This window comes from Geotrypetes seraphini, chromosome 1 (genome assembly GCF_902459505.1).
Source record: "Geotrypetes seraphini chromosome 1, aGeoSer1.1, whole genome shotgun sequence".
In the NCBI taxonomy this organism is placed as follows: Eukaryota; Metazoa; Chordata; class Amphibia; order Gymnophiona; family Dermophiidae; genus Geotrypetes; species Geotrypetes seraphini.
Window position 1 is genome coordinate 168,208,962 of NC_047084.1, and position 22,236 is coordinate 168,231,197.

General features: G+C 42.7%; 1 protein-coding gene across 2 annotated transcripts in view; it reads left to right on the forward strand.

Moving 5' to 3' along the window:
- Positions 1–8,168: 8,168 nt before the first annotated feature.
- Positions 8,169–22,236, forward strand: part of TMEM144 (transmembrane protein 144) — a 97,168-nt gene continuing 83,100 nt past the window's right edge. Inside the window, exons 1-3 of one of the 2 annotated variants that reach the window (XM_033941357.1) lie at positions 8,180–8,390; positions 8,865–9,391; positions 15,685–15,807. In XM_033941357.1, coding sequence (XP_033797248.1) covers positions 8,290–8,390; positions 8,865–9,391; positions 15,685–15,807 — 751 coding nt within the window. In that variant the 5' untranslated portion in view covers positions 8,180–8,289. Of the gene's footprint in view, positions 8,391–8,864; positions 9,392–15,684; positions 15,808–22,236 lie in introns of both variants that reach the window. The other variant, XM_033941368.1, reaches the window with a different exon arrangement.

The following is a 22,236-nucleotide window of genomic DNA, read 5'->3' on the forward strand; positions in this document are numbered from 1 at the left end:
CTGCGCAGGGAAGACTTGCTTCTGGGGTTTTAGGTTAACCCTCTTCAAGCGACTTGCGTGGATCCAAACAGGAAACTCCTCAGTGAGTGCAGCGGGCCTGGTCACAGCGATCACAGTAGTGGGAAGGCCAAAGGGGAAATCCGTCTGCTTCCTATCCTTGGAAAGCTTCTGGACAATCACTTTGTCATCAGACTGGAAAAAATGGGTAGGAATCTGTGGAGAGAAAAAAGAAGTGCAAGACACGTTTCTTTGAACAAGCCCTAATATTTCAATGAGCTTTTGAACGTATTCCTCCTGTATCAAAGGAAGATCACTACTCTCAACTATTGAGGGTTTGTCTACCCATGGGTCGGGAAAAGGTCATCCCGTGAGAATCTCAAAGGGAGAGCAGCCAGATGTCTGTGCATACAGAAAGAGATACTTGAAAAGAGATGCTTGAAAAGCATTCCAAATATCATTCAGCAGCTGTACTCCAATGTGATCCAAATAAGAGATAGAAAACAAGAGAAACCATGTTGCCTGTACTGAATGTGACAACATGTAACAATACCAATTCATTTACTTGATATAGCTATGGCAAAAGAGAGACAATACTCAGTTACTTAAGGTTCTTAATTGAACAATCCAAAAAGATATGTTTTTGCGTGCTGCATATAACTATTATGCACTTCAGAGAGACCATACTGATGTACTGAATGTATTCAGAAATGTATACTGAACGGATCATATGTAGGGAACACCACGAAATAAACGCTGTATAAAGTAAAGCTTTTTCTTAAACATATAACCCCTAACTAAACTATATTCAAAATATAAAAGCTATAAGTAAAAGAACATTGCGCAGTTAGGCTAGTAAGAAGTGGAAAAAGAGGTCTAGAAATGGCCAATGTTATATATCCAGGGGTACCCACTAAACTAAAACAAGTAGACATGACACAGACAAAACATAAAGTTTTAAGCGTGGAGCTATTACTCCATCTGTCAAGTGTGCAGGGCTGAATTTAACTCTGCAAATAAACACATTGATATAAAAAACCAAAACAAAGAAACAATAATGTATATCATAACCATCTCATATTTGGAAAAAGGCATAAAGCTAATGTCTCTTTGGAGTGTCTCTATCTCTGCAGTGATAAAGAGGACCCTTGGAAAACATTAGAAATATCTGTGCCAAAACTGATCTGGGATGGCTATGTATACATCCGGAAAAAACATTTTAAATTAGCAACATCCTAATTTCAGCTAAAACACTAGAAAGGAATTGTGTTTTCCAATTTGTTTTTCAAGTCACAACCGTGCCAGCTGTAATTATCGAGCTATATATATCTGTATCAAGGAGCAAAAGGTCAAGAATGAAAATATCACTAGCAAGAAGTTAAAATGTCGAGCGAGCACTACGATAACCAATACCATGATATTGGGCAATGAATAAGGGAGAGCTAGCAGCTGGTATCCAGGGTTTCCCCTCTTTGCACCAAAGTCCGTCCAAAAAGGCGGCTTTGGGCACCTGCCAAACGCCAGGCATCAAGTTCAGAGGGGGGCTAACAAAGGACTGAGACTGTCCTGTTCACCCTTGAGACCCAGGAGCCCATTTAAAAGAAGGGCTTGGACATCGTGAAAAGTGTGAAGGGTAATGGGGTGACCAAGGGTCAGAGGAGTAACCATCTCTACCACCATAGCACAAGCAGCCAGGGCTTTCTTGAACAGGAGTGACTATAGAAAAAAAAGGCAACAGAGCGTAACTTACCGCCATGTTCTCCCTTCATGGTGTTACAATAGTCCCAAACAAAGAGATAAAACATATGGGAATAAGCAGGAAAACCCAGATCTGAGCTAGAAACCAAAGCACATCTCAAATGTCCAACATTTCATGAGTCCATCTGATAAGAGCAGTCATTTCAGAAACCAGGGTCTGTCTCAGAATCTGGTCATAGAAGAAACAAGCAGAGATCCATTGGCAGCAGTGACCAATCATATCAAGAAAAGTAAGCATGTCTTTCTTGGTAGCTGGGCGGGGCAGATCCAGAACAGCAGCAATGCGGAAAGTGCAGATTTTCCTCTGACCATGAGACAGGACAAAACCCAGGAATTTCACTTCAGATTTACACCAGTGCAGTTTATTTCATGACACCTTGTGACCACGCACAGACAACCAAATTGTAAAAGGTGCAAACTATCAGCCTGACAGGTCTCCTGAATTATGGAACACAAAAAGAGATACAGAATGAGGACAGGACCATGAGGGGCAGTGCATGACTGCAGAATAGTCCGGAGGACAATGAAGAAGGGGGATCAACATAGCCCTGGGGCATTCCACACCAGGTATACTGTTGCTTAAAGGTGAAGGCAAAAAAGAGCTGAAAAGCCTCACCAACAGGGACTAAAATAAAACATTCTTTAGGACAATGACAGAAAAAAAACATTGGCTGCCGGTGGAATGGAGGAGAGGAAGAAACATAAGTGCAATGAAAATTACCAAAATATTAACAGCCCTAAAGTCTAGGACGAAACGGGGAATGCCATCAGCTTTGACAACAAGAGCGATGGGCGTATTGTAAGAAAAGATGGTGGTTTTGATAATGCCGGAGAAAAGACAAGTGACAAGCAGTGGAATCTCACCCTACTGCTTGATAAAAACAAGAATGAGTAACTTCAAAGAAACACTATAGGGGGGTCAGTGGAAGCCCAAAACCGGGAAGTCTGGGGGGAGGGGCAAAAGCATTCATGCACGGACCCTGATAATGAAAGCTGCGAAGGAAAGATCTTAGACTGATTCAAACAGCACTTTCAATTCATTCCACATAACAGCACGTCCTACCTCAGTGTTGAACAGTGCAAACATATACGGGAAAGGATTGGTGACACAGAAAGATGTGAGCTGAAGGAAGAATGTCATACACACACAGCCATACAAGTCTCATCTGTCTAGGAGGGGGAGAATCCTAAGTGCCTTTATGACTCATTACAAAAACAATATAACAATGCAAAAATATTCGCTTATCTTACCTTATAAGCGAGGTACAGTAATAAGAGACAATAAAATCTTATACTCTATAAAAGTTTTAACCTCACAAATGACAGAGTGGGCAGGGGGGTTCTATAAATAATTTCATTCTTCCCGAAAGAATGGCAGCTGCTTATATTCACGAGGGGCGCTTACCGAAAGTACCCCGAGATTTTTCCAAAAAACTCCATAATAGAACCCAAAGCTTGAACTTAAAAAAAAGGGTGGGTACAGGTCACCAATACCCAGTGAGTATTAAAGGACAGAAAAAAATTCAGAAATACTCACAAAATATTGGTGATATCATCTGCCCATCCCGGACGAGCCCCCAACTGAAAAGGATTAGGTCCTAATTCCTGCCCCATACTTTCTCTGTTTCTGTCATTTGGAAGCCAGGTACCCGGGGACACATCTTAAAGACCAGAAACCATCTTTCAAACATGTCCGCTTTATTGTGAGCTTTACATCCCTTTTATATTATTCTAAATGAATCAGTGTTGTCAGCATGTGTCAGCATGTGACGTAAACACAAACCATATATGGACACAGGTCACATGAAACTTTAAACACATCAGCATTTTTCCTATCTCAAGACTGGAGTCCAAAAGGTCAGAAAAGCCTTGGCCAGCAGAGCCCCTAATCTAAAGCTGTTTGCAAATACGGCTTATAAAAACAATTGAATTCACTTCACAAGTTAAGAACATATCTCTCAAACATCAGAGAAGGAAAAACAAACAGGGTCTGGATTTACAGCTTTAAACAACATATGCCTAAGGAAAACTACCAAGGTACATGATACATGTCCCTTCAATCATTAGTCTCTTACAATTCTCTGGTGTCCAGTGACACAAACCTTATCCCAGTAGACAGAACCTGGACAGTCTTTGATTATGTATCCGAGGCCCAGGTTTCAAAACTGCCACAAATTAAGATCTTGCAAATGTGTCCTGGACCTGTTTCCTTCATACCGATATGAGAAAAATCCTACACAGGCTATTTCATCTCTCACCAGACATATAAATTCTGCCTTACTATCAGGCCTATTTTCTGCACAAATGGGACACATTTCTCTGACCCCATTAATGAAAAAAGCTGATCTAGACCCGTCTTCACCATCTAGCTATCGTCCTATAGCAAATATTCCTCTCCCGACCATAATGCTAGAGTCTATCATATCTACTCAGCTCTCATTTTATCTCGAGAGATTTTCCATTCTTCTACCTTGCCAACATGGCTTCAGACCCAATTTTTGTACCAAATCCCTACTGACTTCATTGATTTCAAAGGTTCAGCAACTACATTCTTGTAATAAGTTTGAAATCCTATTACAATTTGACCTTTGATGTCATCTACCACAATATTCTAAATCATCAACTCTCCGAGATAGGCATTAATTAGACAGTCTTAGACTGGTTCTCAAAATTCCTATGATCCTGCTCATACACTGTTAATATGAATGGTGCATTGTCATCTCCTTGGAAGCTGCTATGCAGAGTCCCGCAGGGATCACCTCTGTCCCCTATTCTCTTCAACATCTATTTGTCTACTTTGAAACTATTCCAACTATGTCCCTTTGATACGTTATATACATATGCAGATGACATCTTTGTCCTTCTTGAGATAGATTTGAATCTTACTAACCTCACTGAGAATATAATAGCCTGTAAAACGAAACTCCAATCCTGGGCCCTCACTGTACAAATGAAGTTGAATGAGTCCAAAACAAAACTACTTTGGCTTGACCCAAAATTAGATCAGCTACCCTCGCTCATTTCCTTACTTTCTGGACCCACACTGCAGATCGAATTCTCAAGCAAAATCTTGAGTGTCACTATAGACTCTGCACTTTCATTTAATGACTATCTTAACTCTTGGAACGCACTCCCAGAGGAGGTCGTGATGGAGACCACCATTCCGGGATTCAAGGGCAAGTTGGATGCACACCTTCTCGCAAATCACATTGAGGGATACGAGTAAACAAGGTTTCTCAACAGGGAACACCTGGCTTGGCCTCCGCGAGTGTGGGTCGCCGGACTGGATGGACCTAAGGTCTGATCCGGCGAAGCCATTTCTTATGTTCTTATATTTAAAAAAATATGTTTTTTTAGTCTCCACATGCTGAGAAAAGTGAAATCCTGTTTCCACCAACAACATTTTGCTGCCCTTGTACAATCGATCATTCTTTCTAGACTGAACTATTGTAACTCCATCTATCTAAATCTAACTAAAAAAGTCTTCAAAGACTTCAACAGATCCAAAATACTGCGGCTAGGTTGATCTTTGCAAAAAGCAAATATGACCATGTCTCCCCGCTTCTGTAAAAACTTCACTGGCTTCCAATAATTTCTAGGGTTCACTTTAAATGTGCCTGCCTTTGGCAGAACGGGCTAAAAAATTGAAAGAATAAATAAAATAAAATTCAAGATCTTGCATGGCACTCTTCCTCCTCTAATTCCACTATCTTGGAATACTGGAATGCTACCAGATCCATCCAAAAACTTAAACTATCTTTTCCCTCGTTAAAAGGCGTTATCTATGCTGGAAAATTAGGGAAATCTCTTTTCTTCAAAATCACTGAGCTTTGGAATAACCTTCCTACCCAACCTTCCAATTATTCCGAAAACATCTGAAAACTTGGTTATTCTCAAAAATGTAAATTTTGCTGCTCTCTTCATATTCACTAATTTTTATTATGTATTTTTCTTTATATTAATGTTCATGTAAACCGTGCCAAGCTCTATCTTTATAGAGAGGATGCGGTATATACGCTTAAGGTTTAGTTTAGTTTACTCTGTAAACCACTTAGGTTAGTAAAGTGCAGGAGCGATATATCAAATCTTAAATAAACATAAACTACTATCTGGAATCCTATTTCAGCCACGCTGTTTTACAGAATTTATTTTATTCCTAATGGCCAACTCCCCCACCACCCCATTCCGTAAGCTAGGGAGTCCCACATGTGAGAATATACTGCCTGCTTGTCCTAGGATAAAGCACAGTTATTTACCTTAACAGATGTTATCCAGGGTCAGCAGGCAGATATTCTCTCATCCTTCCCACTTGCCCTGGTTGGCTTCTTAGCTTGCTTATGGAACTGAAGAACTGTGAGCCTACGTCCTGCCTTTTTAACTAAGGCCCTGTTTTACTGAGGTGCACTAACCGATTAATGTGTGCTAATCGATTTAGCGCACACTAAACACTAGTCTATAGACGTGTTAGCGTTTAGCACGCGCAAATTCAATTAGCACACGCTAATCGGTTAGTGCTAATTGGTGAACCGCTTTGAACCTTTTTTGGTATAGCGGTATACAAAAAATTAATTATTAGTAGTAGTAGTAGTAAAACAGGGTCTAAGTGTTGAAAAGCTCCAGGCAGATTTAAATTAATAATAAAGAATTATTTTTTAGGTGCTGAGATTTTTGAATCATGATAAACAATAGGAACTTTTCCAATAGTGAAAGTTTGATTTTAGAGAGCTGGCTAGTCACATAAGAATAGACTTACTGGGTCAGACCAATGATCCATCAAGCCCAGTAGCCCGTTCTCTCCATGGCCAATCCAGGTCACTAGTACCTGGCCAAAACCCAAGGAGTAGCAATATTCTATGCTACCAATGCAGGGCAAGCAGTGGCTTCCCCATGTCTTTCTCAATAACAGACTATGGACTTTTCCTCCAGGAAATTGTTCAAACCTTTCTTAAAACCAGTTACACTATCCGCTCTCACCACAACCTCTGGCAACGCATTCCAGAGCTTAACTATTCTCTGAGTGGAAAAAAATTTCCTCCTATTGGTTTTAAAAGTATTTCCCTGTAACTTCATCGAGTGTCCCCCAGTCTTTGTAATTTTTGAGAGTGAAAAATCAATCCAGTTTTGTAGGTACAGCTTAACAGTTATTATGAGAACCATTGCTGGGCACTCTTCTCATTCTAAGTATGAATCCCTTTCTGGAATCTTTGTGTCACAATGATCATTCCATTCTTCATTCTGCTCTTGTGTTGACGTGATGTGGTTGGGTTTTTGCCCAGGCTTGGATATGCTCTCAGGGAGGCTGATTTGAGCTGGAGTATTTTGAAATAATCTGCCCTTTTGTGCATATGTGCTTTTTCTTTGTTTTTTGGATATTTATAGTACTGATTTTTTTGTTTGCCATTATCTAGCTGTGTGCTTTAAATCACAGGTGTGTCACCCTGATTCACTCTATGTAAAAGGTACCATAGTGTCACTGTGGGACGTTGCTTGCTGTTGTCATTACTTTGTTATTAAGAGCCATGAAAAAGTTCTGCATTGCACACAAGATAGGTTGTTTGGTTTATGTTTATTCAGGATTTGATATACCGCTCTCGCATTTTACTGACCTAAGTGGCTTACAATGTAACAGTTAAAAACAGAAAGGAACTCCATAAAACATATTAAAATAGGAAACTCCATTGAACATATTCAGATAGGAAAGGTAGAGATAGAGAAAGATACAAGATATATATATATATATATATCCTAACAAGTAATTAATTACAGGTGGAAAAAATTACTTTAAAAATAAAGAAAATTTAAGCAAATTAGCAACATGAAGTAAAATAAAAGTCCAATTAAATAAAGGCTCAGTCCTCGAAAATGTTAGAATGTGCCGCTTCCAGTGTCAAATTATGGTGTATAATTTTTGTATCTTACACACAGGGTTTCCGTGGCACTGGCGCACTTAATTTTGTGTTCTGATTCTAGTTGGTGGGGGGCCGGGGGGGGGGATTGTAGCAATTTCATGGTAGTGAAGTATGGCGAGACTATACACCACGTGGAGGGAAGTAGAAGTGAGAAGTGGTCACAGAGATATTGAACAGTGGAACTGGCAGAGCTCATGCGGTAGAGAAAGAGGAACACCGATGTGAGGCATGTGAATTGGGATGCTTTACCCATAGGCCTGAAAACTATACAATAAACCTAATTTGAAGCGTGACCTGCTCTCTCATTGGCGCCCCAAGCCATTGCTAAGCATATCTGGAAGGTTTTTTTTATTTCCTGTAGTACAATGTATCGCAAACTGTGTGCCGCGGCACACTGGGGAGGAGGAGAGGCGCCGGCTACCTAAAGCACGTGCCTCTCTCTTAGTGAATCAGCCGGCTGCCAGCGTCTCTCCTCTCTGGCCGGCCCGATTCCTCGTAGGTACCCCCACCGCTACCGGCGCAGGGCCCCGTTTGAAGGGCCTTTGCGCATGCGCGGACGTCGGTCGCGTGCCGCATGACGTTATCACGGTGACGTCGCGCACTGCCAGGTGTCACGAGCCGGGGGATGCTAAGAAGCTCGGGAAAGATTGCGAGGCAGTGTAGCCGGTCGGTGATTGATTCTGCAAGGGATAGAGAACAGCGGCAGGCTCCCAACTTGTGGATATGGTGATTATAGCTCTGACAATAAAGATTTACTGTTTCGCCTCTATTTCTGTCCTTGACCGTAGTCAGCTCTAGGAGCAGCTAAGATAATGGAAAATATATCTTGTTAAGGGGGGGGGTCTTTTTCCTTGAAAGAAAATACAATATATTGTAGCTGAACATACATCAGCTACAATATACTGTATAATAGCTGTTTTGTGTGCGTGCTGTAGCGGTGACATTTTCTCAATTAGCCTTTTATGTGTAAGGCCTTTAATTCCTGATTTAACCTGTTTTATCAAGCTGCCTGTTTCTCTTCAGTCTGGGTGATAATACAGCTTTCTACAAAGTTTTCCCCAAATTTCCATAACTGCAGCCACGTCATAGAAAAAGCATATTTCTAAAATGTGTGCAGCATCCAAGCCTGCAAAGTTGATCTGACTAGTACATAACACAGTTAATGTTCTTTATATGCCTTTTTTTTTTAATAATGTATAGGAGAATGCATAATATCGGGATCCGTGCTGCAGAAGATGATGTCATTAAAGGACATATATATGGTTGGCCTGATGGTACTGGCTTTGATATAGATATATACACTTGGACTGAAACTCCTACTGTTCTTGAAGCAACAATAAACAGTTGGACCACTTGGACTAAAGAAACTACTGTTCTTGGAGCAACAATAAGCAGTTGGGCCACTTGGACTGAAGGTCCTACTGTTCTTGGAACAACAATAAGCAATTGGGCCACGGAAACAATTGGAACAACAATAAGCAATCAGACCACAGAAACAATTGGAACAACAACAAGCAGTTGGACCACAGAAACAAACAGCCCTGGAGCAACCCCATACAGTTGGATTGAAAGTAGTTCCCTTGGAGTAACAATGAATGGTTGGATCTCAGAGACCAACACCAGCAGCAATGGCTCTGGTCTGGCTATTGGCTTCACATCTTCTATGATATCTGTTGTGCTCTTTGGGTCAAACTTTGTTCCAGTCAAAAAATTTGACACTGGTGATGGTAAGGAAATTATTAAGATACTTTGCTGCTGTGTCATTAATCAAAAGAAAATCATCACTAATATTTAATACAAAATTGTAAAAAAATAACTTTAATCTTTTTTAAAAAAATTTGTGGAAATAAGGAAAAGGTGTGTGCTCATAATTTAGTAACTGCAGCTTAAGGAAGGAATTCCAAGCCACCCTAAATATTTGTGTTCCAATCATAACACACAAAAACCTTTATAACACGACTCAAAGAGGAGCAAAAGCATGATTTAACTATATGTATTTTAAAAAATTAACAATTGAAAAGCTTATTACCCCTACCCTAAGCCCAATTCAACTAATATGGAATTAAACGGGTTTCAGAAGTAAACCTTTAATTTTACCCCAATTCAAGCTGTCTCAAATTAGAAAATGTATTTGGATGATGCTTGTACTCAACCATTCTGCTACATACAGAAGAAAAAAAATCATCAACAGATACTGCAGAGGGTCTTTTGCTAAAGATTAGTGCATGTTATCTACTTGGGATCTAGCTATTTGGGACCTGGGTTGGAAAATAGATGCTGTGCTTGATGGACCTTCGGTCTGTCCCAGTATGGCAATTCTTATGTTCTTAATAAAATGGATCCTGTGCAGATAGCAAGTGATAGCCCCCCTCCCCCCAAAATATTTCACTCTAAACAAGCTGATTCTGGGAGACTCAATTTGCTAGTAAGCAGAGAAGAAAGCAAATTATTTAAAAAATAGATGAGTGTCTTTTTCAAAAGCACTCAGAGACCAGTTTTCACCAATCCATGGGTGCAACCTTTGGAAAAAACATGTCAGACCCTGGTTGTTTTTCCTGCCTACTTTGGCTCTGTTTTTCCTTTAAACCAGGGGTGTCCAACCCTTGGCCCGAGGGCCACATGCGGCCCCGTGAAGTATTTTGTGCGGCCCCGGTCAAGGGCAATGCAGTGTTTTCCTCTGCTGCCCCCGGGTGTTTACCATCTTGCCAGCTCCCTCCTCTGTCTTGCTGCAGTGTTTGCGCGTTTATGCGGCTCCAGAAACATTTTTTTCGGCCAATGCAGCCCAGGGAAGCCAAAAGGTTGGACACCTCTGCTTTAAACTTTCCAGTTGCTGGGGATACTCAGCTTTTACACCATGCCCTGTAGAATTCTCCATTACCTTCAGTAGAAGTTGGTGCTCTCCCCAAGACCTTCTGGTCGGATGTGCCACTTGGCTCATTTTACTGACCCAAAAAACAAAACATGGGAAAATGAAATTTACACCACGTGAGCGATATGTGGGAAACAATCAAAAATTTTAAAAAAACACCTACACCTCAACTTTATAATGTAACTTTTCTCCACCCCGTGCAAAAGTGCTCAGAACCAATAATAGGTAGAAAGATCACCAACGGGATTGTTACCTCATTAGCTGTGCCTTTCACATTCAATCACAGCACTTAAAAGCACTTATATGGTCAAAAAAACGATCCCACATTTGCAAAATTCAGCAATAAGTTTTACTCATTTTTGAGCAGGTGTCCAATTACTCCGGGTTCTGACACGTTTCGCCAGACCAGGCTTCCTCAGAGAACCCATTGTATACAGATTTCAATTCAGTGTGATCATACGTATGTCCTTCACAGAAGCAATGGAATTGCGAAGGACATATGATCACAGTGAATTTAAATTTGTATACGGCGGATTCTCTGAGGAAGCCTGGTCTGGCGAAATGTGTGAAACCCGGAGTAATTGGACACCTGCTCAAAAATGAATAAAACTTATTGCTGAATTTTGCAAATGTGGCAATGTGTTTTTTGACCATATAAGTGCTTTTAAGTGCTGTGATTGAATGTGAAAGGCACAGCTTATGGGGTAATAACCCCGCTGGTGATCTTTCTACCTATTATTGGTTCGGAGCACTTTTTGCACGTTGTGGAGAAAAGATACATTCCTTAGCACCGGCAGCAGATAAATCCAGACACTAGTGGGATAGCACACATCTATCAGCAGGTGGAGATAAAGAACTGACTCGCAGGTGTATATCTTGGATGGAACCCCTCCTGACCAGTTAGTATGCTCTATCTCCAGCAGGTTAGATAGCTGCTATTCCTCTGCCTCCTGGCTTCAGCTACTGGCTCCTGACTCTTGGAAATGAAAGGCTAATTCATCCTGTTGCTTAGGCTTCAGTAGAGTTTAGGGTGCTAAATGGTGCTAACTTTGGGGGCAACACCTGGGGCCCCCCCAGGTCCCTTCCCCACCCTCCCCACCTTTGGAGAACAAGAAGTTTGTTGGTTTGGTTCCCAAAGACAAAAAAAAAGCCCGAACCAGGTTAGCACAGGGTTTGTGCTTCAGTGCAAGGACTCTGCCTTTCAGGAGCAGGAGGCACATGAGTACTGCTGATTTTTATGGAATTTGTGTGGTTGTGGTTTCATTCTTTGCATTTGCTTGATGTGAGTAGAGTGCTCTTGCACTATCTTCAGGTTACTAATGATTTTCGACAGTTGTATCATCTCTTTTTGCTTTTTTTGGGTCATAGGAAGAGTCTGGCTGATTCCAAGGCCTTGGTGGCTCGTTGGGTCCGAGAGGCTATTGCTTCTGCTTATCTGTTGGCAGGCAAGCGTTTGCTGGAGGCTCTCCATGCTCACTCAACAAGGGCAATGGCTACGGCTTGGGCCAAGTCCAGGGGATTTTCTCTGGAGGAGATTTGTAGGGCGGCTACTTAGTCATCCTCAAACACATTTTCTAAGCATTATCACTTGGATGTGGTGGAGCGCATGGATGCATCCTTTGGTGCTTTGGTTATTGCAGAAGCTGTATGTTCGTCCCACCCGGGTTGAGGTTTGCTTTGCTACATCCCACTAGTCTCTGGATTCATCTGCCGGCGCTAAGGAAGGAAAAAATTATGTCCTACCTGTTAATTTTCTTTCCTTTAGATGCAGCAGATTAATCCAGAACCCCACCCAATCAGGTTTTCGGAGGTGATTTCTCTCGCAGTTTGGTTTAGGATGTTCTATTCTTTTTACTTATGGGAAAGAAGTATGTTGGTGTGCAGCTGCATTGTTCCTTATGCTTGAGCAAAGAACGATACTAACGGGCCAGGAGGGGTTCCATCCAAGATAGACACCCGAGAGTCAGTTCTCTATCTCCACCTGCTGGTAGATGTGTGCTATCCCATTAGTCTCTGGATTCATCTGCTGCATCTAAAGGAAAGAAAATTAACAAGTAGGACATAATTTTTCCTTATGAAGTTGAGGTGTGGATGTTTTTTTTAAAATTTTTGATCATTTTATTGACCACCAGCTGACTTACAGAAAATTTTATGATTCTGTGCTGATCTCCCTCTCCCCCAGCAGGCCACTCCTTTATGCTACTTGGCAAAACTTTTTTTTTTTTTTTTGTGGGGGGGGGAGAACACTGAGGTTAACTCCAAGCATTTACCACCTTTTCCTGTAACTCTTTTTTAAGGGGGGGAAGATATTTGAATTTTATCCAGTCTAACCTTATATCATAAGGAATTTGAAAAATGGGTGTGTTTTGTGATTATACCCATGAGGATTTGATAGCAACATTTGACTACTGCCCTGTTTGCTGTGTTCAGCCTTCCTTCCTCATCTTTGTTGTATTGTTGAGACTTTAGTGGTGTAATATCTTGCTGGAAAGAAAACGTTTGATAGTAAATACTCTACTGGACATTTAACTAAGTTTCACCAAACATGCTGTTTCAGGAGTTAGTGTCATGCATCTTCTTAAATGAAAGTTAATACTTGTCCACTTTGCAAAACAGCAATAACACAGCAGGTAGGTAACTATAAACCCTGAAATAGCCTGTTTGGTGAAGCATTTTGGGTTTTGTATTTATTAAATATAGAAGCCCTTTTCCTTGCTTTATTTTATTCTGTGCACATAATTTTTTTGTGGTGCACCTGCCCTTTTTTTAACATCTTGGGAAGAAACTGAGTAAATGCAGGATGCAAAACACTCAGTGGCGTACCTAGCATATGTGACACCCGGGGCGCATCATTTTTTGACACACCTCCCCCATCTATACGAAAAACATGATTTTTAGTAACAAGCCACACGTCACACATGAGTACCTAGGAAAAGGCAGCATTTTACATACTGCAGTGAGCAGTATAACATCAATACACCCATTGTAAAACTAAATAAGCCAGACTAGTACAGATCAATCCTGCAGTCAGTCCTAACAAAAAAACCATGTCTTTCGAACACGCAGAACACAGAAAACACCTTCGCCTAGTATGGAATATGTAATCACAAACTAACCCCTACCTCTTTTACAAAACTGTAGTGTGGATTTTAGCCACGGTGGTAACAGCTCTGACGCTCATAGAATTCTGAGCATCAGACCTGCTACCACCACGGCTGGCACTAAAAAATGCTCCACAGTTTTGTAAAAGGGGGGATAAAATAGAAATATATAGACAAAGGTTGAATTGAACCAATAAGAAGCTGGACTCTGCCTACAGTGCACCACAGAAACAGTGACACATGTCTCCTAAAGCAATAAATAAATAGAAAACTTTTTTCTACCTTTGTCTTCTGTGGTTTCTGCTTTCCTCATCTTCTTGTAACTCTCTTCCTTCCATCCACTGTCTGCCATCTCTCTTCCCCTATATGGCATCTTCTCTCCTTCTATGCCCCTTCCAGAAACTGTATGCCTCCCGCTTCCATCTCTCCTTTCACCCCCATTGGGCTGGCATCTCTCTCCTCTTCTTCCCTCTCCCACACCTCTCCTCTGCAATCCCTTTCTCTTTATTCCCTCATTTTCCTTTTCAGTTTATTTTCTGCATCTGTCTAGATTACGTTCTTACTACCCTCTCATCAATGTCCTTTTTTACTGTCTACCTAAAGCTTGCCACCTCTTTCCCTCACCCCTCCAGTGTTTCCCTAACTCAATCCTTTTCTCCCCATCATGTGCCCTCTTTTTATTTATCCCCTCCTTCCATCATGTACCCTCTTTCTCTAACCCTTCCATCTAGTACCTTCTCCTCTCTCTGTCCACTTCCATGCAGCGTCTGCTCCCCTCTTTCTCTCCTCCCATTTCCTTCCTGCATTTGCTCCCTTATCTCTCCCATCTGCACTTCCATCCAGCAGAGGCTCCCCACTACCATCCAATGTCTGCCCTTTCTCTCGCCATACACCCCTCTTCAATCAGCATCTGCCCCCTTTCTTTCCCTCCAATATCCTTCCCCCTTATGTCTCTCCCCTTTCTCTGTACATCAATTCCATCAGCACCACCCTTCCATACCACCCTGCCCCCTTTCTTTCCCTCCACCACTCTTCCATTCCAGCAATCCTGCTCCTTTCTCTCCCTTCATGCAGCAAGGTCCCACGATGACTGTAGCTGCCGGCTACCAGTCCACCCCACTCCGACGTACTTGCTCTGGAGCGGACTCAGCAGCCGCATGCTGGAAGGTCCCGCGATGGCTTGTCTGCTGGCTCTGCTCCGGAAGAAGTAAGTTACGTCAGAGAGGGTGGACCCGGCAGACACAGGGAGTTGTGGCAAAGTCCCGCAATGACTGCGTCTGCCGAGTCCACCCCCTCCGACGTAACTTACTTTTTCCGGAGCAGAGCCGGCAGACGAGTCATCGCAGGACCTTCCTGCACCTCAGCGCAGCTGCCGACTCTGCTGCAGAGAAAGTATGTCAGAGGTAATGTGCCCCCAGTGCCTCCTCAGGTCCCCCCACTGCCTTCCAGATTTTGTCCACCCCCCAAAGCCAGTCTGCCTGCCTGCCTATCTATCTCCCTCCCACCCTCGCTAAAGCCAGCCAGCTTGCCTGCCTACATCCTTCCCTCCCTGCCGCGGAAAAAAAAAAAAGCGCCTCTCTCCTTCCTTTCCCCCGGTCCGCGTCGCTGCGTTCGTACCTCCCCGCTGCTGCTGCTAATCGCCAACAAGATGTCTTCTTTCCGACATCAATTCTGACGTCGGAGAGGACATTCCAGGCCAGCCAATCACTGCCTGGATTGACGTCGGAAAGAAGACTTCTTGTCGACGATTAGCAGCAGCGGGGAGTTAAGATTGCAGCGGCGTGGACCGGGAGAAAGGAAGGGCAGGAGGACCCGAGTAATAGGGCAGGAGAACCCGGACCTGGCCGGCTGTGCACCCCCCCAAGCCGTGCACCCGGGGCGGACTGCCCCTCTCCCCTTGGTACGCCACTGAAAACACTAAAGGAAATAACTTAGATGTAATCACATCGTGAAGTGCTGCCATCAAATTTGTTAGTCCTAGAATGTGTACAGCCAAAGAAAATCAAGCTGTGATATTGTCCTCTAAGCAATGTATGTATGTATTTTCCAGGCATGTTCTTTCAGTGGATTCTTTGTGCATCTATATGGCTGGTTTCTTTAGTGGTCAATCTTATTCTACGGTGCCCTAAATTTTGGCCCCTTGCCATGGTTGGAGGATGTGTATGGGCTACAGGTAAGGACTGAACTAGCTTAAAAATAAATCCTACTGTTCTTTAATGGGCCATTATCCTTGGACAAGCAGGCAGCATATTCTCACATGTGGGTGACGTCATCCACTGAGTCCGGTACGGACTTATGAAGCTTCGAGACTGCCCGCACACACCAGTGCCTTCCCGCCCAATGTCGGCTCACGGTTCCTCAGTTTTTCTTTCTCCGAGGAGCAAAGAAGTTGGATTTTGGATTTTTTTCTAAATCGTGTTTCCTTCCCAATGTAGTTTTTGCCTTTCAACTCAGTTTTCTGTATTTTTCTATTACTAGTAATAGTCTTCCTTCTGTTCTTCGTAAAGAAAGTAACGTTTAGAAATTTACTTTTTTTAAAAAAAATTTTCTCTTTGGTGTTTTCTTACTGGGTTTTTCCTCATGCTGCAACCATTGAGCTTTTTGACTTAGCTACCGAGATTTTCCCTCACATGTCAAGGCCTTCTCCTAGTTTTGAAAAGTGCACTCGTTACCAGTGGCACATCTGCATCACTGACCTGCACAGTTGGTGCATGCAGTGTCTGGGCCTGGAACATCGAGTGGACACTTGCATTCACTATTCTACACTGCAAAAATGCTCTCCAGGAGATGGAACTTAAGCACACCACTGGGCAGGGCTCTGGATTTCTGGCCCATAAATATCTAAGAAAAAGGACTATTTTAAACTAAATTAATTTATGGAGCATGTATGGTTGGCAGACTGGATGGACCACTCGGGTCTTTATCTGCTGTCATTTACTATTACTATGTAACTTTTACGAATAATAAAGAAAATGATCGACTAAAATTGGCCATAGTTTTTATTCCTTTAACAGTGGGAAAGCCAAATTTATATTTCGGAGAGCTCCTAGAATTAGAGAGATTTCTTGTGTACCATATAGGATTTTGAAAATTACAGTTGCACATTTAAATTGGATCCTCAGTAAACAGGAAGCCAGTGAAGGGATCTCAGTAAAGGTTTAACAATATCATATTTATTTTTACCGTATATCACTTTAGCCGCCATATTCTGGATAAGTTGTAGCCTCCTCAAATTAAATTTACTTAAACAAGCATAAAGCGAGTTGCCATAGTCCAACTGAGATAAAATAATGGCCTGAACCAACCTTAATTGGGGGTTCTACTCCAGGTATTTCCTAATTCCAAAGAAGACAGGAGGTCTTAATCCCTTTCTTGACCTCTGAGCCCTCAACAAATATTTAGTCAAAGAAAAGTTTTGCATGTTATCGCTGGGAACCCTATACCCACTTCTAGAATGAAACGATTGGCTGTGCTCTCTAGACCTAGAGGCCTACATGCACATATCCATACACCCACCCAGATCACAGAAAGTTTCTTCTTTTTCGTGTGGATCATCAACATTTCCAATACAAAGTTCTGCCATTCAGCCTTGCCTCATCTCCAAGAGCATTCACGTGGAGGGGCATAATCAAAAGATACATCTAAGTCCATTTTGGGCCTAAATCACTAGTTGCCCAAAGTTGGCAGTGTCTAAAGTCCATTCTCGAAAAATACATCCAAAATATTTCTTTTTTCGAAAATCGTCTAATTATACATCCAGCCGTTTGATCGGCCAGACCGCTAAGTCGTCTATCTTTATACTCCATTCTTGTCCAAAAAATTGTCGAAGTCTAAAACGCCTAGAATCAGACCTTTTGGATGTGGGAGGGGCCAGCAAAGTGATGGACTGGACACCCAGACATGGCAACATAGTAGTGGGGCCCCTTACACGGCACTGCTGCGAACTTCTCAAAAAGGATGCCATATAAACATCTCACCACAACTCCCTTATAGGTCATGGTGAGCCCCCCCTAAAAAAAAAAACAAAAAAAACATAGTAGATGACGGCAGATAAAGACCCGAATGGTCCATCCAGTCTGCCCGACCTGATTCAATTTAAATTTTTTCTCTTAGCAAGAATCCAAAGCTCTACCCGGTACTGTGCTTGGGTTCCAACTGCCGAAATCTCCGTTAAAACCTACCCCATCCCATCTAAACCCTCCCAGCTATTGAAGCCCTCTCCAGCCCATCCTCCCCCAAACGGTCATATACAGACACAGACCATGCAAGTCTGCCCAGTTCTAGCCTTAGTTCAATATTTAATATTATTTTCCGATTCTAGATCCTCTGTGTTCATCCCACGCTTCTTTGAACTCAGTCACCGTTTTCCTCTCCACCACCTCTCTCGGGAGCGCATTCCAGGCATCCATCACCCACTCCGTAAAGTAGAATTTCTTAACATTGCTCTTGAATCTACCACCCCTCAACCTCAAATTATGTTCACTGGTTTTACCATTTTCCTTTCTCTGGAAAAGATTTTGTTCTACGTTAATACCCTTCAAGTATTTGAACGTCTGAATCATATCTCCCCTGTCCCTCCTTTCCTCTAGGGTATAAATATTCAGGGCATCCAGTCTCTCCTCATACGTCTTTTGGCACAAGCCTCCTATCATTTTCGTCGCCCTCCTCTGGACCGCTTCAAGTCTTCTTACGTCCTTCGCCAGATACGTTCTTCAAAACTGAACACAATACTCCAAGTGGGGCCTTACCAATGACCTGTACAGGGGCATCAACACCTTCTTCCTTCTACTGGTTGTGCCTCTCTTTATACAGCCCAGCATCCTTCTGGCAGCAGCCACTGCCTTGTCACACTGATTTTTCGCCTTTAGATCTTCGGACACTATCACCCCAAGGTCCCTCTCCCCGTCAGTGCATATCAGCTTCTCACCTCCCAGCATATACGGTTCCTTCCGATTATTAATCCCCAAATGCATTACTCTGCATTTCTTTGCATTGAATTTTAGTTGCCAGGCATTAGACCATTCCTCTAACTTTTGAAGATCCTTTTTCATATTTTCCACTCCCTCTTCAGTGTCTACTCTGTTACAAATCTTGGTATCATCTGCAAAAAGGCACACTTTTCCTTCTAACCCTTCAGCAATGTCACTCACAAACATATTGAACAGGATCGGCCCCAGCACCGAACCCTGAGGGATTCCACTACTCACCTTTCCTTCCTCCGAGCGACTTCTATTAACCACCACCTTCTGGCGTCTGTCCGACAGCCAGTTTCTAACCCAGTTCACCACTTTGGGTCCTAACTTCAGCCCTTTAAGTTTGTTCAACAGCCTCCTATGAGGAACCATATCAAAGGCTTTGCTGAAATCTAAGTAAATTACATCTAGCGTATGTTCTCGATCCAGCTCTCTGGTCACCCAATCAAAAAATTCAATTAGGTTCGTTTGGCACGATTTACCTTTTGTAAAGCCATGTTGCCTCAGATCCTGTAACCCATTAGATTCAAGGAAGTACACTATCCTTTCTTTCAGAAACACTTCCATTATTTTTCCAACAACCGAAGTGAGGCTCACCTGCCTGTAGTTTCCTGCTTCATCCCTGTGACCACTTTTGTGAATAGGCACTACATCCGCTCTCTTCCAATCCCCAGGAACCACTCCCGTCTCCAGAGATTTGTTGAACAAGTCTTTAATAGGACTCGCCAAAACCTCTCTGAGCTCCCTTAGTATCCTGGGATAGATCCCGTCTGGTCCCATCGCTTTGTCCACCTTCAGTTTTTCAAGTTGCTCATAAACACTCTCCTCCGTGAATGGCGCAGAATCTACTCCATTTTCTCGTGTATCTTTGCCAGACAATCTCGGTCCTTCTCCAGGATTTTCTTCTGTGAACACAGAACAGAAGTATTTGTTTAGCACATTTGCTTTTTCCTCATCATTCTCCACATATCGGTTCCCAGCATCTTTTAGTTTAGCAATTCCATTTTTCATCTTCCTCCTTTCACTAATATATCTGAAAAAATTTTTGTCTCCCTTTTTTACATTTTTAGCCATTTGTTCTTCCACCTGTGCTTTCGCCAGATGTATTTCTCTCTTGGCTTCTTTCAGTTTCACCCTGTAGTCCTTTCTGCACTCCTCTTCTTGGGGTTTTTTTTATATTTCATGAACGCCAACTCTTTCGCCTTTATTTTCTCCGTCACTAGTTTGGAGAACCATATCGGCTTCCTTTCTCTCTTGTTTTTGTTTATTTTCTTCACATAAAGGTCCGTATCCATTTTTATCACTCCTTTCAGCTTAGACCACTGTCTTTCCACTTCTCTTATGTCCTCCCATCCTAACAGCTCTTTCTTCAGGTACTCTCCTATTGCATTAAAGTCCATACGTTTGAAATCTATGACTTTAAGTATCGTGCGGCTGCTCTCCACTTTAGCCATTATATCAAACCAAACCATTTGGTGATCACTACTTCCCAGGTGAGCACCCACTCGAACATTAGAGATACTCTTTCCATTTGTGAGGGCCAGATCCAATATCGCTTTTTCCCTCGTGGGTTCCATCACCATTTGTCTGAGCAGAGCCTCTTGAAAAGCATCCACAATCTCCCTACTTCTTTCCAATTCCACAGACAGAACATTCCAGTCCGCATTCGGCAGGCTGAAATAAAGGGTGGTGGATACATGGAATGCGCTACCGGAAGATGTGATAAGCAGGAGCACGCTACAGGGCTTCAAAGAAGGTTTGGATAGGTACCTGGAGGACAAAGGGATTGAGAGATACAGATAGGAGTGGAGGTAGGTTTAGGGTTAGGATTAGAGGTAAATTAAAAAAATTAGTCTGGGACCACTGTTCAGGCAATAGGCCTGATGGGCCGCCGTGGGAGCGGACCGCTGGGCAAGATGGACCTCTGGTCTGCCTCAGAGGAGGCAACTTCTTATGTTCTTATCTCCCAACAGCAGCACCTCCTCTTTCCTTCCAAACTTTTGGATATCCACAATCAGATCCTTATCAATTTGCTGCGATTGAGTCTGATGTCTGTAGACTACACCCACGTAGATAGAAGTTCCATCTTCTCTTTTCACCCTCAAAACCTACTATAGCCACCTGTCTACCACCCCAAAAGCCTTTTGACTGCAGGTGCCACATGTATGGCAATACAGTAGGGTTTTGGGGGGTGTACATTTTTCACCATGAATGCAGTGGATAGTGGCTTATGGGCCTGGGTCCTCCTCTTTATGGTTCACTAGCTCACTCCCCGGATTACTTAAGACACCTCTGTGCTTCTCTCCTAGGCTTTCCTATGCAAGGTGCTGATGTTCTGGAGGCAGATATGTAAAGTTTTTATTACGATTTTTATGGCGGGGGAGGTCAGTGATCACTGGGGGAGTGTGTGGGTGTCTGTACCACATCTCTACAGTGGTTATCTGGTCACTTTGGATACTTTCTGGGCACTTAGACCTGGTTTTCAATCGCCTAAGTTGCTAAATATAAGTTCCGTATAGGCAGCCTCATTAAACTTTCGGTTATACTTGCAGTACGACTAAGTCTAGGTTGGCCCATATCCTGTCCAAATCCCACCCTCACCACTCCTCCTATGACTCCCCTTTTAGCTCTGGATGTACAGCAGCACTGAAAAGGCCTAAGTCGTTTTTAGATACGTCTAAAGCCCGGTTTGGTTATCGGCACTTGGACGACTTGTCTTACTGATCGTCCAAGTGCCAATTTAGGCCTGTTTTTTACATGTATTTCCATTTCGATTATGAGCCCCAAAGTGCCTGGTGATGGTAGCAGCAACTCTCCATACATACGGGTTTCAAGTATTTCTGTATGTTGATGATTAGTATATGAAAGCTGCATCACCTCAAATAGTGCATTCATCAACTCAAGCGATCATAGCTTTTCTCCAGCTCCTAGGGTTTGACGTCAACTTTCCAAAGTCTCATCTTCAACCCTCTCAAGTGTTTGGAGTTCATAGGAGCTGTGCTCAATACCACCCTTCTATGGGCTTTCCTACCCCAACAAAAACAATACACCTTGCTTCACCTTTGCAATCATGTGTCCACTCTGTAACTCATTTCAGCAAAACAAATGATGCGTCTCAGTGGTCACATGGCATCCACAGTTCATGTAACTCCCTTCACTCAATTTCATCTCAGAGCAGCTCAGTGGACCTTAGTGTCTCAGTGGTCTTTAGGCCACTGATTCCTTCTCCCAAAGTCACCTCGCCTCTTTGTCAATCTCTCCAGTGTTGGTTGAATCCACAGATCTCTAGAGGTTTGCTGTTTCACATTCCTCCACATCACAAAATACTCATGAAGATGCGTTCATGTATGCTTGGGGAATTCACCTAGATTGTCTCAGGACTCAGGGTGTGTGGTCTGCTCAAGAGAAGACATTCCACATCAGCTTGTTAGTATTGTGTGCAATTCGCAATGCTGTGAAAACGTTTGAAGATCGTCTCTCAAATCAAGTCTTTCTTGTTCACACAGACAATCAAGTATCTATGTACTGCATCAACAAGCAGGGAGGAACAAGCTCTCTTCCTCTGTGTCAAGAAGCTGAGCATGTTTGGAATTGGGCAGTTCTTCAAAACAAATTTCTCAAAACCATGT